At 40.9% G+C, this 20,024-nt stretch overlaps 1 protein-coding gene across 1 annotated transcript; it reads right to left on the reverse strand.

Annotated features, from left to right (window-relative positions):
• Window positions 1-531: 531 nt before the first annotated feature.
• Window positions 532-19,471, reverse strand: tgm1l1 (transglutaminase 1 like 1). Its single transcript, XM_083889178.1, has 14 exons — window positions 19,255-19,471; window positions 13,147-13,433; window positions 12,875-13,066; window positions 10,495-10,746; window positions 7,842-7,960; window positions 6,754-6,861; window positions 6,459-6,636; window positions 5,508-5,646; window positions 4,236-4,428; window positions 3,880-4,033; window positions 3,416-3,700; window positions 2,006-2,166; window positions 1,759-1,895; window positions 532-1,668 (listed from the first exon to the last, which is right to left on the reverse strand). Exons 2-14 carry the CDS (start codon window positions 13,430-13,432, stop codon window positions 1,524-1,526), a joined length of 2,349 nt encoding a protein of 782 aa, XP_083745304.1. The 5' UTR covers window position 13,433; window positions 19,255-19,471; the 3' UTR covers window positions 532-1,523.
• Between the last annotated feature and the right edge of the window lie 553 nt (window positions 19,472-20,024).

Here is a 20,024-nt window from a genome sequence, read left to right on the forward strand (position 1 = left end):
TAATGACAATAAAGTTTTTTCATTCATTCATACCCCTCAGACTCTCCCTGCAGCACATAAGTACTGACTTGTATTTCTCTACTCCCCTTTAAGTCGCACAGTTCATGAACTACACGTTACAAAGAAAACATTACAGCGTACGAGTAAAGTTGACTAATCTGACAATATGGTGGGAAATGATGATCTGTGAGGCTCGGTTGTGACCACAGCGTGTCAGAGGAAGAAAATGACAAACCTCACAACAGTATGCAGGTCAGAGATAATGTTCTAAGAATGTCCACAGTTCTGAGCCAAGATAAATACACCAGAAACAGAACTTTAAGGTGTGCCACATTCCTCAAGTTACACTGTTGAAATTAGTCACTATGATGTTATAGATTTTGTACACATGGACATTTTCAGGGCTGCGAATCGCTTACTCTTTCTCATGCCTCCGTCTTTCTCCCTTATAACCACTAAAGGTGTGATCTGACAATGTATGAAAATAGCAAATAAGTTGTGCATTAGTCAAGTCTTCTTTTCAGTGTAGGTTTTTATTACCAATATGTTACAGGAAACAGCCCTGATAGATGTGATACATAAATAAATGTAATGTTTATTGAAGCAGTTCCTTCACATTGTACTTTTAAGTGGTGACAGACGAGAGCTGTTGTGATATGGTTCATTATAGGACGGCGGTATTTGCTCATTCGGTAAATACGATGACAGTTTAATTATACACACGGTGATCGAGACACGTGGAAGACAAACACAACGCAAAACGTCTTCATCAACAAGTTCAGCCATGAGGAACATTCATTGTTTCAGTTTAATGGGCGCTAACTTGCGTGTGCTCCGAAATAAATGACGGTTTATATATTTATTTATTTCGTAATCCGAGGAGTGAAAAATGCCTTCAGTCACGTCCTTGCAGGTTTCAATTATTCTACGTCGTCAATTGCTGCGGGGGCAAATGACCGAATCCTTCTTCTCGCCACTGCCTTTCACTGCACGCTTCCTTCATTTAAGCCACGTGATGTTCATTTTGTCGTAAAATACTTCTCACATGTTATGTTTTTTCACCCTAAAACTATAGATACATGTATAACACACACACACACACACACACACACATAATACTGATTATCTTACTGCACCTTCACATGCTGAGTTCAGTGTCTTGAAATGCACTAGTTTAAATCTAAGAACTAGAACAGTGTGATTAATTCAGTGAATGAATTCGTGCACTTCAACCCTGCTGCATACTTCTTCACCACAGGTTTAGCAACTGAAAGCAAGGCACGAGTATGAATTCATATTAATAATTAATATCATTATTATTATTCAAGTAAAAAAAACAACAACATAATACTGATAATGCTACAGTTAAGTGTCTAGTCATAGTTTCAATATCACAAATATCAAACTTCAGATTTTGCAGTATAAAATACACAGTTTAACAAAGAGGAGTTCATATAATTAAAGGCTTTTTTGTTTGAATTAAAAAAAAAAAAAAAGGCAGGATTGATGTCACCGGCTCCTTCTTATTGTTCAAGAACAACGATGTCAGCCACTCCGTGCACTTGAGTGAGCTGTTTACAATCGAGAGAGGCCACCAGCTTCCTGGGTCCAGGCTGGGTGGGGATGAAGTGCTCCGTCAAAGTCACCGTGGCGTGACCACCGACGTCACTGAGAGGGACAAAGCACGACAGGAGTATGAGTCGAGAGAAGGAAAGCAGTGGTGGGAAACACTGATGCTGAATATTATCAGATCTTTACCCGACGGTCACTTCATGGCCCTTCTGTAGACCCAGGCCTTCCACTCTGAACATCACGTCCTTTAGTGTACGTGGCATCGGGTTGGTGAAGATGATCTTTGCCGCCATCTCCTTGCCAACCACAGCTTCTCCCAAAGGCTGTCAGACACGCACCCAAAAAAAAGAAAAAAAGAAGTAATGATTAAACACAGTTGTACAAACAAAACGACACCGCTTCTTTAGCAGCGCTAACTAACGTGGGGACCCACCGTGATGGTGAGGTCAGGTGTACGGAGCCTAAAAGTGGTCTGGTTGGCTAACACTTGCTGGGTCTCACTGACTCTTCCAGACAGAGTCAGCATCAGCGCTGCCTGATCCACCAGCTGGTTCTGGTACTGCTGATATGGCAACACCCAGTCAATGGTCTTTTCTGTGTGGGAAGACAGAGAGAAAGCCCAGAGATTAATATTGGGTTATAATGCTATAGGAAATGACGTTGTAGGGACTATTAATCACTTTGTTTAAAAGTGAATTTACACTTTATGTTTGACATTCATTCAATTATATACCAACTTTAGTGGAGAACCAACTAGAAGATGAAGACAGAATTGGGAGAAGACAGAAAGGACGGAGATGATGTAATGACTGACTAAATCCAGAAGAAGGCAGTAATGTGACATCGCGGACGCCAACAGCTGTCATCTTCTAACCGCTTTAACCTCTCTCTGGGGCAATTTCTATGGCCGTGGCTTTTAAATGATTGACCCCAAGCTTTTCTCAAATGGGAGTTCAAGTTATACATTTAATATGAACATTTCACAATGTGTGTGCTGCTTGCAACTGCTTCTTAGGGTGAACTCCAATTCCTTGCTTAACCCTCAATCTCAAAAATGTGCGCTCCCTCTAGTGCAAGTGCTGTCCCGATTCTCAGAAAAATTAAGTTGAGGGGCGAGTTTAAGGGCTGTATCGCCCTCAATATTGAGATTTTCCGAGACCACCCTTGGGAGCAAGGGCTACCCAGAATGCATTGCGTGTTTTGACATAACAAAGATGGCGCCGAAAGCAGCGAAACGAGTGCAATACAAATTAAGTATTTTCTTTGTTAATAGAGATATAAAAAATATGAAAACCATTGTATTTTCTTAGTTTAAGCCCATATTATGGATTACTGACGTCATTGTTGAGTAACGTTTATTTTTATTTTACGATCTTTTGTCAATAGCCGGCCGGTGCGGACAAGCGATCGTTTGCTATGGTTTACTTTTCAATAAGCCGTGGTGTGTGGTAACTGTCAGCTGAATATGTCCGTGGTTGTGGTATTTGTATGAGTATCATCTTATAACTAACTGACAACCTAATAACTTGACTGACAAACGGATCGTAATAAATAATCCTGACATAAATGTGTTCTTGTTCTTCTTCTTCTTCTTTTTTTGAGTTGACAGACTGGACGCAGCTTTCGCTTCATTCTGCCCCCCACAGTCTGAAGACGTATCTGCATTTAAGGGGTGTCCCATTTCTAAGTGACAAAATAACCCTCAACACTTGGTTTTTAGGGCCAGTTAAGATTAAGGGTTGAGCTTGAGGGTTAAGATAGGAATTGGAATTGGCCCTAAATCAGTGGGTTTCCAAGCCTTTTCGCAATCTTTGAAAACACACAGAGAGAGAACTATGCTGACCTTCGTTGGGCAGCAGCTCCACAGGTATCTGCTCCTTCTTGATGGTGTCCCTCAGCACACCGGTGTAGTACATGACCGCCACCTGGCTGTGCAGCGTTGTCCGGCGAGGATGTGAACTCAGGTTCTTCACCACGATGCTCAGCTTAGCATCGGTGCCCATCCTGGGCCCCTCGCCCTCCATCTTCACCTCCACACCTACGTCCTCCGCCATGGCGGTGGAGTAGACGTCCGGCTTGCTACCATAGCGACTGGCGGTCTCCACTGCGATACGTTCCTCCTCTGAGCCTGGTGAAAGAGGGAGGAGGAGGTGAGTGCACATTGTTGCTGAGACATGGAACGTGGCCAAAACAAAGAAATGCATGTTTTGATAAATCAGTGCAGAGTTCATAGCATAGAGGGAAGTGTTGCAATAATTCTGTCTGACATGTCAATCTAAAGTGGAAGTGCAGTTGGGTTTTCAGTACCTTCTTGGTGTTTGTACAGGTGTGTGATATCTTCCTTCTCGTCTGACCCCACTGCTTTGGTGCTGATGCAGTGGCCGACTGCTTTCTTCTCAACATGGACCTGACTGTAAGTGCCATCCAGGTTCCTCTGCCAGTAGATCTTATCACTGTTGACCTGATATAAAAGACGGGGAAAACAACCTTGATCAGCTCAATAACAGAGTTCTCGTGACATACAGGTTTTTTGCTGGTCTTTTGACAATAAGAAAGCACACAATTTATTCCAGTTACATCCCTAGTCCTTCTTACTTCCTCAAATTTACCTGATGACCTGGAGGTATAATGGTTGTTCACTTGCCAAAAGGTACAGTGCTCACCTCAGCGAAGACAAAAGGCGTGTCGTGTTTGAGGTAGACTTGGCCGGAGCGGATGCCATTGACTGAGGCGGGGCCGCAGCGGAAAGTGCCCTGGCTTGTTTCCTGTGGAGTGGAGTCAACAGCCTGCCAGCCTCCGTAGCCAGGAGGCAGGTCTGGTCTGGCCATCCAACAGTCGTTCCACACGTGGAAATTCCTTTAAGGTCCACGGAAGTGAATACAAATGATTAAAATTTGCAGTGAGAGTGCAGAATGCAGAATGCAGTCAGCTGAAAATCACCTGTTTCCAGTCTCTAACATTAAACTAACCTGATGGTCCTTTGCTCGACGTCAAAATACCTTTTGCAAGTTTAGTTATTATATTTGCATGAATAACACATTAAAACAAAACAATGCAACAAGGAAAACACACAGGGCCACAATTTAATGCATGCATGCTATACAGCAGGGGTGTCAAACTCAATTACAGAGGCTCAATATGGTTTTCCATTGTCCATTTTCATCCGTCTTGTCTGATTTCCTCTGCTGTATTTCAGTAGAACAGCACATACAGGCCTGCAGTCACATGTATCTTAGCTAATAATTTCCATAATTTGTACGAGCTGTACAAAGCTAAAAGAGCGGGATTCAAATACAAATAACTGCTCCTCTGATCTTGGCTGGCAAGGTACTGTAGGTAAGGTAAGACAGAACATATTATCTCACGGCCGCATACAATTGCATGGCGGGCCGGATGTGGCCCGCGTGCCTTGAGTTTGACACCTGTGTGATACAGCCTATCTGACCCAATTTTCATTTATTTAGCGTTAATTGTTTCAGAAATGGTTCTTAATCCTTACATTTGATAGTATATATACGATGAGGTAATGCTCCATTTGGTTGGAAATGTATTACTCTGATAACTACGTATGTGATGTGATGAAAACTAAACAGGAATCACTGCTATGGATGCAGCCAATGAATCCTTCTTTATTCAGTGTCATAGCAACAAGTCCCTGGGGTGTTTTTGCTTTGCTGTTATCGAGGTAAGGTTTAAAAAACAGATTAAGGGGACATGAAATGCACCCATTGGTCTAAGGACACAGGAGTAGCTGGAGGCGCAGAGATACCAGTTCAGCCTCTGCAGTCTGTCAGGAGTTGCCGATAATTGGAAGTGAATGATGTCTCTGGGTCAAGAGAAATTAGAAGACCGCTTCCAGAGCAGATCTAAATATACAGTGCATTCCTATGGTGTGGATTTAGCAGCGGGCCTACATGTAGAGTTACACCTCTTACCAGACAGAGTCACTATTGAGGTGATCGATCGGCTCCATGTTCTCGTCCAGATACACGTCTGTGGTGAGGGACACGTCGGTGTCATGAGCAGACTGGAAGTTGGTCACACTGCGGGCAGGTATTCCAAGACAACGCAGCACTGGAGACAAAGACATTCAAATGTACGTTCAATAAAACTTTGTTTTAAAGTTGCTAAATATGTCCACACGGACTTAATTCACATTTCTACGAACATGGCATTGTTGCAAAGAAAGTTCATTAACCTGCGAGAATGAAAGCAACAGATGTGATTCTATCTGGGATAAAAGAGGGAGGCATGACCGGAATGCCAATCCGCGGTATTTAGGGTGTACATATATATATATATATATATATATATATATATATATATAGGTGCTATCATGTGAGGGGCACTGCACGCATAGAATAAATGTGTTCCGCTTTAGAGCAGTGAGAGCTGATGATCGACATGACCGTTCAAAAGTTTGGGCTCACATAGGAATGTCCTTTTTTTCAATGGATATAACATTATACAAATACACTCTTTACATTGTTAATGTGGTAAACGACTATGCTAGCTGCAAACGTCTGGTTTTTAATGGAATATGTACATAGGTGTATAGAGGCCCATTTCCAGTGTTCTAATGGTACATTGTGTTTGCTAAACATGTTAGAAGGCTATTGGATGATTAGAAAACCCTTGAAAACCCTTGTGCAATGATGTTAGCACAGCTGAAAACAGTTTTGCTGGTTCTTTGAGGAAAGGGCAAAATTATTATTTTGAATAAAAATCATTATTTCTAATCTTGTCATTGTCTTGACTATTATTTTCTATACATTTTGCAACTCTTTTGATGAATAAAAGTGTGAGATACACACATGCACAAATACAGTCTCTTCACACCCGCTAAGCTCCTAAATCACACCAACACATGTTCTCCACATGCTCACCTGTTGTAGTGACCCCAGAGAAGACCCAGCACTGTCCATAACACACAGGTATGCCGTTGGAGGTGTGGTATTTCCTCAGGATCTCCACGCTGCTGCTCCACGCCGCTGGTGAGACTCCGTCCGAGTATTTTCCACTCCAGTTACCCACCAGAACGCCAAAGTCATCCTGAGCATTTATCTGAAAAGACGAGCATGAGCAATGGTCAATAACAGTGAGGAATTTGATGTTTAGTCATTTATTTTTATTTATTTTTTTTGGCTTTAAAGGGCTACACCTCCACCATAATAGTCTTACCATGGCAGATAAGACTCTGACCACATTGACAGGATCCCATCGACCAGATGGAGACATGTCACTCCTCTCCAGGATGAACAGACATGCTTCTAGGACTCCTTCATGAAACTAGAAAAAAAACAAAAATAAAAACATTATTACATGCTTACAATATTCATGCAGTTGTGCACATCTTCCGGCACAAATGGGGCTACTGAAACGTAAATTGTGGAATGTGTCATTAGCTGTGTTTCCATCACCCCTTGAAATGCGCGAAACCTAAATATGGCGATAAAAAAACCCATCTAAATTTCGGAAAACCTCTCAAATATTGGTTGGTTTTCCACAAACTTGATGTCGATAAAAAAAAAGGTTTATTGCAAAAGCGTAATCCAAACACTTTACACAGTCTCGTGGGAAGAGGTTTTATGAGACTCGATCTAAAGAGAATTACGGCTCATATGCTTTTATTTTGCAGGAAAACAACTACTGACTATTAATAAGGCCAAAGACAACAACATTAAAGTTGCTGTCAGTGGAATACTTAAGCTAAAATATATTGTATCTTATTAAGAGCTATATATATTTTCCGACAGCTGCTATGGATCCAGAGTCATTTCTCGATAACAAGGGACTAAGAGTAAGTAACAGTGTCAGGGCTCTGACAGTAAATCTAAGAGAACATTTTCTAGTATTGCAAACATTTATCATGTTCTTATGTTCTTATGATAAGTTTAAAAGACAGCGTCACTGAAAACAGCTTAAATGATGTCATGCTTTGCCATGAAAATGTACGTCACAACACCAAGTTTACAGCCAATGCATAAAGCATAGACAGTATCTGCCTGACAGTTTATTTTCATTTATTTTCTAGCACAGTTGGACAACTAACTGTACAATTTTAGTTTACCACTTTCTCGCTGGCAACGACTTCATCTGACGAACAAGTATGACCTGAACCTGACATATTTCATCCTCCTCGCCGTTATTGCACAGCCGAGCTCCATTCTGAACAGAAATCCACTGACCTTTCTTTATTTATTGTAATAAAAATTTATATCGTATATATTTGGGGACCAGATGCATGTCATGTTCTCGATGGTCTGTACCTGCCCGAAGTTCCACGTGCGAGCACCGATTTGTTTCTCCGTGCCGTAGTAAATCCTCCCAGTGTCGTTCAGCACGTATTCGTTCCTCTCTTCATCATCGTCCAGGAACACTGTGTCCTCTAAAAACAAAGAAAGACACAAACAACAACAACATTTATCTCACATCCACTTTAAAAACACAGATGTTTTCCTTCTGCTTTTACACGCAGACCCCATTATCCGACTGATCTGCTGGGCATTGGTAAATGTGTGTGGGAATGTGCCAGAATCCATTCTTTGTCCACCTCTTTAATGACTAAATCCCTTAAGAATGCGATTCCCATTCACAAATTGTCTTGCCGAGCGCCCCAAAGGCCAGGAAATAGGAAGCACAAAGACTCCATAGACCTTGAAAAAGGGGCCCCACACTTATTTATGGGAAGTTGTCTGTATTTCAGTGAAATCAGTGCGACAGACTTAGCCATGCAACACTGACATGAGACTTTTTTTTTTTAATCCATTCTTTCATGTTCCATTTCTTTATCTCTTGCCAATTCCTCTGTTGTTAGCGGTGTGGACAAGAAACATGACGGGGGAAAATAAAGGGACAGCAGTAGAAGTATTCAACGTCGACATGAAAAAGGCACGTGAAGGGAAGACTGAGTGAAAGAGGGGAAGTTGTTCTTGAGAGGGAGGGAGTGAGAGGAGCATAACAGAGAGTCTTGGGGGTTTTTTAAGGCGAAAGCAAAGGGAAGTGAAGCTGAATTAATCTGGCAGCTGCGATGATTGTAGGTTTTACTTCTGACTGAACATTTGAAGAATGTGCAGTGAAACACAAACACACACAGAAGGAGGAGGAGGAGGAGGAGGCTACAGAACGGAGCAGTGGGGTGATGGAGTGAGGGCCGGGTCAGCAGATAACAAAAAATGGGAGTAAGACTGAATGGGTGTGGTACTCAAAGGAAGGAAATACACATGGAGGCAGTAAAAGCCAGGGAGAGAACAGGTCGTCACCAGCTGCAGGATTACTCTCCTGCAGCTCCTGCCCCGTGGCATTTCATACAGTAAATGTAGGATTTTTGACTTTGGGACTTGGTCTCAGGAATAAGAGATTGACAGAGGAAAGACTGGATTGGGGTGAACTGCCAAAAGCAGCAACACATAATAATAAAAGGCAATTTTTTTTTTTTTTTGTCAAATCCAGGTCCACCTTTTTTTTTTCTTTTTTAAAAGTCTATTGTTTTGCAAAAGCACTGCTTCTCTGTCAAATTTCCTGCACTGTGCAGCAAACGGAGACTCAGCAGAATATACAATGGATCTAATTTCCTAATATTTATGTTGGTTTTTTTTTAAAGGATAATAACAGAACAATAAGCACACATGGAAACATGACCTCAATTTCAATAAGCATTGGGAAATAAATAAATGCTGCACTCAACTATTACAGATACCCATTTGTTCATAAGAAGATATGTGTGTGTGTGTATACACATATATATATGGATATATACACATATACATATACACATCCATTTATAAACACTATCTACTCAAACAACACCTACATACTGTTCATAAATATCGTTTAAAGACAATTTTTATCAAGATTTACAAAAGCAGACAACCTGCTGTCAACAGATCAACACAAACTAAATCTACTGTCATGTTTACGAGGAGTAAATCGGACAGATAAGAATGTCGAATCCAATTCTGTCAACAACAAAAAATATCTGATACATCGCATGCTTCACTATGCACAGACTGTAAAAATGTAAACAAAAGTCATGTTTGGACTGTTTACTTACTACTTCTTTTTGGGGAGAACAATATTTGTGACACAGTTGGAGAATTATGTCTCTGTCTCTAACATGACGGTGTATCGGACCAATATCAGTATCGATATCGACCACAAAAGAGTGGTATCTTCCCACTCCAAGGTGAAAGTGCCTGGTAAGTGTTCTCTCTTGAATGGCCATCAGGGGGCGATTGTGCAGGTTGTAAAAAAAAGAAGTAAGATTGTATGTAAGTCTATAAGAAAATGACCTGAATTCTCACTTAATTTATAACAATAGTAATAGTGTCAATCACTAGCTTCAGGTCTTCCTTTAGAGTTATAGCAGGTTTTGGTTTAGGGAGTTTGTCATGGTGTTAAAAAAATACAGTCATTCTGCACAAATGTTTGACAAATGAAGCCACTGATTGCCAATTTGATCATCTGCTCAGTGTTACTGAAGCAGCAGAAACATGCTCGTCTTGAATCAGAGTCAGGGAGTAACGTTACATAACAAACACAGGATCACGCAGTAGCTATTTACTGGCCCTTTTCACCTCTGTGTAAGATTATATCGTGACTGCTCTCAGAGATTAAGAAGCTGAACGGTGATCTGCTGTATTTCCTGCCAGTATTTGCCATCTGAATGTTGATAGAGCAGCTCCTGTAAGTTTCTTCCCTGAAAATCCGACTGAATCTCTGTTATTTTTTCTTATTTTATGCTGTAATGCCTCAAAGCTGATATCCAGCCAGATGCTATTGAATCGATTCCAGACACGTTGTGCAACGATGCCGGTCTCTCCTGCTTCCAAATGTCTCCTCTTATCATTGACAAATGTGTTTTCCTCTTCCAGTCCCCCCCCCCTCAACATTCCTGCCCTCAGCTCATGTAAACCCTCTCACCTTCACACCATGGGTTGAAGAGCATGACGAGTTTGTTGTCCGAGTTGTGTGTAGTTGAGGTCTGGCCCTTTAGAGAGGAAGTGGTGACGCTCAGTCCGTACAGGCCGATCACGGCGTTGGCTGGCGAGTTGACGGACAGTTTGATCTTGTTGCCCGTCTCCTCAACGATCTTTGCCTCCCAGCGTTCGTCTTCCAGGTGATCCACCAGTGGAATAATGACGTGAGTGCCTTTGGACACCATGGGCAGGGAACCTGCAGCAGAAAGGTGAGTTATTGTAGCAGAAATAAAAAATAGGTCCAATCTGTAGATCTACCCAAATAATAACCAAATGTTCTTGTACTTTATGAGTGAAAGGCCAGTTTTGAATAGTATCTACGCGCCTCCCTGCAGAGGCTGGTGTTTTGTTTAGGACTGGCTCCTGGTGTTTTGTTTAGGACTGGCTCCTGGTGTTTTGTTTAGGACTGGCTCCTGGTGTTTTGTTTAGGACTGGCTCCCTAACAGCCTCACCTACTTTGAACAAACGTCCACTTCAAGAAAAAGTAGCCCTCCTGAAGGTCACCCTCACTTGGATGCTTTCCCCTGAGCTATGTGCTTCGTGTCATCCTTCCAGTCTTAGCTGCGGTTCACTGGAGTAAGTATGGAATTTATCCCCATTGTTCTTCGTCTGACCTCAAACCTCCTCCATCCATTCTTCTTCTTCTTCTCCTCTCACCTCCTCGACCAAAGGAAATCGATGAAAAGAAACACAGCCTGTTTTCTTAAACCGATGTCACCTTTATTGTGAACAGATTTGGAATCTCAAACGCTAATCTTTTCCAGATAAGCTGGGAGAATGTTGTCGCGCAACCGATTTCACTTCAAATGTGACCCTAAAAGCAAAAGAGAGCAAGTGGATCAATACGTAAAGGTCCAGAGTTTAAGAATGTGTGACGTCCAGTTGTAAAACGACAGACTGGAACAAACGAACGACTGAAGGACTCTTTTGACCTACACTGTATTCTGTTAGCTTTTTATAGAAAGGTGGAGATATTAACTTCCATACTTTGTAGTATTTTTATATAACAAAGAAGGATTTTGGATTCAGGACTTTCTGAAGTTTGTGTCTTGAGTGCATAAACTTTGATGTCCTAAGCTAGTGGGTCAGCTGAGAAAAAAACTTTCCCCTCTCTTCTTCATGCACGCAACTATCTCAGCTGCCAGTGGCAGCTAATCACTCCTCTGTGGCGACGTAAGAGCCATTTCTTCCCATGAGTTAGCTCGTGGGCTGTTCACCGTGTGAAGTCTGGAAATACCAGAGGGAGGTGTTCAGTGTTCCGGGGTCACCTCCAGAGCATTCAGTGGAATCCGAAGCGTGCGTTGCGTACAACCTGCTGCGCTGCGGCTCGATTTAAATGTGCTAACTATGCGCAGCATTTCGATCACGTTCCCCTCTCCCCTCCTCCAGACGCTGTTTTAAGTCAGCGCTTCATTCCTGTGCATTTCACAAGGGTCTGCGATGTGCAATGTGTGCTTGGTTAAAGGGGCACGACACGTGGACCCTCACATTCTCAACCTTTACATGTGAGTTTATGAGATTCCATGTTATTTCGGTGAGTTTAATGAAACTAGTTTGCGTTTGTACTAAAAGGAGAGAGTAGACATATTAGCTAACTATTTGCTGCACTTGTTTTTTGACGGATTGATTTTATTTTCAAGAGCCCGGCCCACACGGACTTACACGACACATTCATACAGATACAGCAAGTCATAATTAAATGACCTTTAATTAAAATACCTGTGCTGTTAAAAATGCCTCAAACACAAACTGAGACAAGTTTAATTACTTTATAATCAAATAGGTATTTCAGTTTGTCAGGAGACATTTGATAAATAGCAACAGCTAAACATTATGTTTAGTTAGCCTGTTATGGGGCATGTTAGTGCATCTATTCCACAGTTGCAGCATGTCACCCGGATTCCTTACTTGGCATGGTACAACATCCCATATCACCATATAATGCAACTTTGAACGATATCCCTTTTGCTTTGCTGGCAGTATCCGCAAATTGGACAATTGCATAACTTATATAAATGTGTTTATTACGCTAGGTCTGGACATTTATATGCGTTATTAACTATTTCGCCTACTCTTTCACGATTACTGTTGAATACCGTTAACTTCAGCTGTTTGATATTCGCGTTTTCCTCAGCGTTCGCAAGGAACGTGATGCGTGATTAAAGGATGCCTCGCCATACATGGATTCTGTGATAAGGACGACGATATTTTGACCCACCCCGAGTGTTGTCAGTGCCACAGAAGGAGTTGCGGCTATGGTATGATTTCCTGAATCGTACGTTGTCCCCCAACTCCACAGACGGTCAAACCTCTTCTCGTCGTACCTGTTTTCAGGTCCAGATGCAGCTTGTCAGCGGCAGCGTTGAAGGGCCTGTTGAGCTCCAGCTCCACCTGGAAGGTCTGTCCTCTGCGGATGATCAGCTCGTCGCCGTGATACAGGTCCGTGTGGTGCTCCATCCTGTTCGGACCCGTCTTGGAGCTCAGCAGGTCGATCGAACGCACGGACAACTTGATGTCTGTGTGAGGAGGTTCGACATCGAATTAAGGCCTACTAAATGTAGTGTAGGATTATCATCATTTAATCTAACTTAATTACCTTCCAGTTCCATCTCCTTTGCGTCTCCATTCTCAGGCTTTAGCTTGACAGGCTCTGGGGCCGGCGGCTTGATCACTTCCACCTTGTCTGTCACATCGTAGGAGGTGCTGCTCTGGCGCTTGCAGCAGCACGGACACATTTTCCTGAACCACCGGCGACATCCTCCCTCGTCCGGTTTCTTCTCCCCCTCTTTGTGAATGGTCAGCTCCACCCTGGTGGGCGGGGCTGCACCGGGGAAACGCCCAACCTCGGACGTGCCTCTGACCGTCAACCGTTCGCCTGGCATTCTGGGAGGAAAATACAAAATCCCATTTAAAATAAAGCACAATTAATGACATATAACGTTATATCATCTGCATGCCTTAGTACTTACAAGTGCCCCCTTGGTAAATTGCTGTGGAAATAATAGACAGCTCCTTATATGGGCATCCTGGGGGTGTTTGTTTAAAGGCCACACCTTGTTATTATTATTAGTAGCTTTTATTGTGCAGAATTGTTCATTAAAATTTTTAGTACTTTTTATTTAGAGTGTGTTTACATAGTGGGTGAAAATGAAAACACTCTATCTTGTTCATTATTAAAGCCTCTATATATAGGTTTTAACATAGAAGTGGGGGCAAAAAAAAGCATCATTAGCAGTATCTACCCATGCAGATACAGTAGATTTCCTTTGACACAGCTTTGAGTTTAATCAAAATAAATACCCATATCCTAATGTCAACAGTTTTCAGTGGAACTACATTCTACCCGAGAATGAGCCTTTGGGAAACTGCTAAGTATGCGCTTTTGTAAATATTTTTTTTCTAAAGCGTGAGGGCCATAAACAGGATCCCATTCATCTCGACTTTAACTGGCGTGACTTAACCTTCTATCCATAACAACAACCATTTAAATATTCCTCCAGGCCTTTCATCTCTCCATCATGAAACACCCATTACTTTCTCTTTTACTCTCTTTTTTTTCCCACAGTTTTTTTTCATGTTCCAGATGTTGCCCTCTCCTCGGTCACTGGGCTTTCCCAAATCATTCTGGGACATTACGGGGATATACGTTGACCCTGAACAAATCCTACACTGGATTAGCTCTCCCTTGTACATGTGGGTGAAACATTTATCACCCTGCTTTCATATTAAAGATAATCCTCTTCTGGCATGACCTGATAGGAGAGTGATTAGTGATGCATACCACATACCACAAATGCCCTGAAGTTCAGTTTCTCACGTGTTTAATGCCTATCATTCCCACACTGTCTTTCCGGTCAATTCTCTCTGTCAAACAAATAAAAGAAGTAAATATAAGTTTGTCCTTCGGCAGCCTCTCAAGTTGGGGTTAAATATCATGTGATGAAATCATGGGCGATTTGAACCAAATTTGAACCAAAATGTTTAAAAGAATGAAAAGCAAGTCGAGGAGGAGGAGGAGACCTCTCACTCCCCTCTTTTCCCTCCCTCCTCTCAACATCTGGAACATTTCCACTTCAAGATAAGTGGCTCATGACTGTGGGTTTATTACGCAGAAATGAAAAAACATCAGAGCACTGCTAGAGTTCATGTAAAACTCATGCAAAAAAACCCAAAACAAATCATACAGTGTTGTTAATTAAGTTAATACATACTTAGTTTTGGTGGGCTTTATTGTTCTTAACTAAGCCCCGCCTCCCCCCTCGCAACTTTCCTCTCGAACACGACGCGCCCTTGTGGAGTTTGATAAGGGTGGAAGAAAAACACACAGAGCTGCCTGCAACGATAATTAACGAGTTAAATAGTGAAAAAGTTTCCCAAATCTCAAAAATTGTGTTTTGTTTTGTGCACAAACCAACAAAAGAGAAAAATATTCACATTTAAGAAGATAAAATCACATGTTTAGTCATTATTGTGTTTTTTGGGGGGGAGGCTTTTAATTCCTAGAATATTTCATCCCTTTTTTTTGTCATGCGTATTCTTAAAAATCTATGCCAGGTTGTACATTTTTGAGTGTGTCGTGTATTTTAGTCGTTTATTATTTATTTATTTAGTCGTAAAACAATGTTAACTAAAAAGCTCACACTCACTGACGCACATTCAAATCACTATTTTTGATGCATCGTGACAAAAACATGGCAATTTAAGAGTTGAAAAATGTTTGATATAAGAATACCTTATATGTTATGAGTCAGCACTATAGGCATTTATATACGCATTGTATTTATTGACTTATTTATTTTGATAACAATATGTTAAGTTTTGGGGGTAGGGTTAAATAAGTTTTTACTTCGTCCTACTTCCTTTTGAACTTGTCGGCAAGAAAGCTAACTTTTTTCTTTTCTTTTTTTGTTGAGAATTACACGTTCAATTGAATAAATACATTTCATCTATTCATTTTTTACGAGCACACTGTTAACGTGAGTATTTTATGATCAAAATAATAATGAACACAAACAAATGTCTCTGCTAATCTTTCACATATACCAGGCTGCAATCATTAAACCAAACATAATCCAGTTTGCATGAAGTATATTGAAAATAATAGACTATAAAATGAAGCTGCATCCTATTTGATATGAATGGAAAGGACTGATGTTGTTTTAAGGATTAATTGGTTGCAACAAAGTCTTTCACATCGTGGTTTTTGCAGGTGTAAACACCAGGCAAACTCATGTCTGCAGGTGACTCTGTACGAGAGATAAACACGCTGCCGTTCCTCGTAACAGTAGCTGAGCACTGATGGGAACTAATTGCTACTCAAGGATGTGGATCTGTGCACAGGGACTGAGACGTCTGCTGCTTCTGTCTCACAATGTGCTCTTTGTTAACGTGAGCATTCTCCAGTGCAGAGCAAAGCTAACAGTTAGGGCTGCACAGCAACCATCTGAGCAAAGACAAACAAGAAGAAGAAGAAGAGTCTGTGTTCAGACAATTAAATAATATCGTGGTTGTTAAATATCAAACAGCGCTCTGCTTTGGTAATGATTGTAAAAATGTCCATGTGTGTTTGTGTTGCACATTTGGCTCGGCAACATCACTTTAAGGACGTTGTGGCAACTTTCCATAACTTAAACATGAGAACAGAGCATTTAGGCTGCTTTTTCCCCATTACTATGTTAAAACGTATGTTTCTTATGTGTTTTTTTTAAACAGTACAACCTCGGCGATCTGATGAAAAAATACAATTTATTTTCATTTTAACCAACTCTGTAAACACACCGGAGCAAAAAAAGCACCCCAAATCTTCAAAATCGGATGGAATTTGTGAAATTTGGACTAATTTTATATACAAATTAAAAGCACAACCATGTTACTCCCATTTTTTTTTTTACTTAAATATGCGACATAAAATGAATCATAACTTTGACTCAGCCAAACATAAGAAGACAAACAAAGGCAGAACCGGAGACCTACAAACACACACCATAGGAAGTCCATATAAGGAGTATACTATGACTAGTATTCCCACGACAAGGGTGTGCCATGAGCACTCAGGGTTAAGACCTGGTTTTAGGGTTCAGCCGACATTCTTAGAAATAAAAGTGCTAAGTAGAACCATGTAAGGTTCTTCTTAGAACCCTTTTAAAACCCTTTATTCAGGAAAGGGGTTTTAAAGGGTTCTCTGGATCAAAATGGCTCTTACTGGAACCATTAGTGTTAGCAAGAACCCTTGTAAAACTATTTCTTTGGGAAAGGGTTTTCCAGAAGCAAATGGTTCCAGGTAGAACCTCAGCCCTTGTAGAAGGACCCTTTTGGAACCCTTATTTCTAAGAGTGTAGACGTTAAGGTTTGGGTTATGTCAGGGGCCCGTGGGCTAGAATCGGTCCACCGCACGGTCCAATCTGGACCGCAGGAAGAATTTGTGACATAATAATGTGAAATACCATCATTTTCAGTTGCAGATACCTTTGGCTGAATGTGTAGGTCCACTGTAGATGTGTAACACGTTGGAATGCAGACGTGTAAATGTGCAAACTTTCAGGATGTTCACAATATGTTTTGTACAAAATGACAGGAAAAGGAAAAACATGTGGTGTTCTCTGTGTTTATGGGTTATTGTGCAGCAATTTTAGAGTTAAAATTGGGCTGCATGACACCCCTGGGTTTAAGATAATGGTAAAAATCTGAGGGAAATGCATCATGTAGTGACATGAAGTGGAAAAACACACACCTGTATGTGTGACTGTGTGGTGTGGTGCACAGATCTGCCCTTTTCTTTTCTGAAATCCCTTAAATCAGTGTTGCACAATTTTTCTTTTTTACGGCACCTACTTTTGTACATAATACCGGTTATCTGGCTATTTTAATGCCATTTCTATTACACCTATTTTGAAACCAGCCATCACCATTAGAGACACATATATTTGATGTACTTGGAGATAAAAAAAATAAAATACACGCGTCTATGAGCCTGGGAACGAGCATCACTGTGGTGGAGCGTGTTTGCACTGCAACATTCTCCGTTCAAAGACTCCGCCCTGATAATGAAGATGATGTCAATCCAAACAAAAGGAACCATCTATAAGAAGTCAACACATTCTGCTGATAAAGCACATGATTACATTAAATGTAAAGTTTCTCTGTGTCGTAATAGGTGACTCAATGTTTTTTGGGGGAAACTTAAAAGATCAACTGGCCGTAAATGCAGCAAATAATAAAAAAGTAATAATAATAATAATATGACTCAAAGCTTTTCATGCTTTTCTGTAACTCATCGATGTCTTTACAGTTATATCTCACGACAGCACCAGAGGTGGCCGGAAAAAATTGGCCAATTAGTCCTCGACTCAACTCCAGGAAAAAAAAGAAAAGAAAAGCCCAATTTGTGTTCTCGTTCCGTCACGCTTTAACGCACAAACGGGAGAACGGGTTTATATCATGAAGTCGTCGGTCAAGCTTGAAATGAAAGCGAAATGAAATGAAAACAAAATGAAGGGTTCATCTTGTTGCTCTTGCTTTTGCTTATCACGAGCCTCACATCTGTTCAGATGTGAACTGCTGCTGCCTGTGTTCTGTCCTCTTTGGTTTGGGTTTGCACTGAGTGGAAGAAATTAAACATGTTCTGCTGTGTTGTGTTGGTTTTATTAGTTTGTTAATAAATCCCATGTGTGTGTGTTTCCAAGTATATATATATATATATATATATATATGGTGCTTAACACATTCATTAGCCCACCATGCAATGGTGCCACAGATTATTTGTTGTGTTTCTGTAACTGTTAGCAGGTAGAAGCCAAAATGCTATTTTTTATGCTAAAATATAAACACTATTCTTATCCCTGACTTTTCAAATGCACTGTTTTACAAAAAATATATATTTTTTAAAAGGTGCCATATGTAAGAATGTGGCCAAAAACGGTTACTACATTCAAATTCAAAATACCGAGAACTTTTAGGTTTCGTTTTCTGACGTAACTGGCAACCCGTGGTTGCTCGGCAGCTGAGACTCTACTGACTGCAATGATTGGTAGACGGCGGTAGGTGGCGCCACATGCCAAAACATGATTTCAAAACATAAACATGATTTGCAGTCTGCAAAAGATTTTTTTTAATGCAAATATTTTGTCTGTACTGTTGTTGTTGGTGAGTTCAATTTGTTATATGAACATTATTCCTGAGTCTCTGTGACATATTAGGAGGATTTTATGGCCAGTTGCTTTAGATTTATTACATAATGCACCTTTAAATTATAATTATTTACTTACATTCCTGAACAGAAACATTAGTTTTAGTGGTTGAATGTTATGCTGTATATATGAATAAAACAGAGAGTAAATGGAATATCTTCACTACTGCCTTATATGCATGAAGAATACCAGACGTGATATTCATTCCACATGGTTCAGTGTCTCTGGCAGAGGGAAGAGAATCAGCTGCAGCTGCTTTTTGGCCACAGAGCAACAGGCATGACAGCACTTTAACTTGTTGACTGTGGGGTTTTGTTGTTGTTGTTGCAGAAACTTTAAAACTAACCATTAAAAGCAGCAGAACAACACTGAGAGGACTGGAGATGATGAAGAAGACCCCTCTTTGTCATTACTGGACACGCACGAAGTGATGAGATGTTAGATGTAAGACACATTTAAAGCATGACTTTATCCTGGAGAAAACCGTTAGACGCAGAGGAAACAAACGTGAAACTTACTTTCTGTGTGCGCGCGTGCGTGTTCCTCGAAGTTATCCCTCTGCGTAAGAGAAGTTTTTATCTTCTTCTTCTTCTTCTTCTTCTTCTTCTTCACTCGCCCTGTTCGTGGATCACAGTATTTATATTCCTTCCCACACACACACACTCTCTCACACACACACACACTCACACACCCCTTCTCCTTCAGCCCGTCCCACACACTGTCACCCTGCGTGGTTCATGTTGCCTCCACTCCCACAACCACCGGGAGGTCCGACTTGGTTTGAGTGCGCTGCGTAAAAAAGAAAAAAAAAGCACGTAGTTACAGCATGACACACACACACACACACACACACACACTGGGCAGAGAGAGAGAGAGAAAGTTTGTTACGCAATGTTCGACTTTTCCAGCGCAGGAAGGGAGTGGACGCAGAGAGATAGAGGGCTGTGAACATAGTGTTTGAATACTGCGAGACTTCATGCGATCGACAAATAATAAAAAAAAACTGTTGTTTAATGACATTTCTTTCTTCTTTTTTACATGCTATGAGGAAAAAACACACTTGTAACTGAATTTAAAAATACAGGGTTACATGCATTTTGGTGCCCCCTATAGCTAAGATGTAGTTGGGGGTAATAAAAAAATGTGACCCCAGGGGACAAATTAGGAATTACTGTATGTATAATTACATACTTGTAGTTGATTATCTTCAATGTAGTGTTAACAGGGACATATTATGCAAAAATAAACTTTTTAATCATTTTGTATCTATTATTTTTGGGACTCTGGA

Source organism: Microchirus variegatus (assembly GCF_963457635.1).
Source record: "Microchirus variegatus genome assembly, chromosome: 5".
NCBI lineage: Eukaryota > Metazoa > Chordata > Actinopteri > Pleuronectiformes > Soleidae > Microchirus > Microchirus variegatus.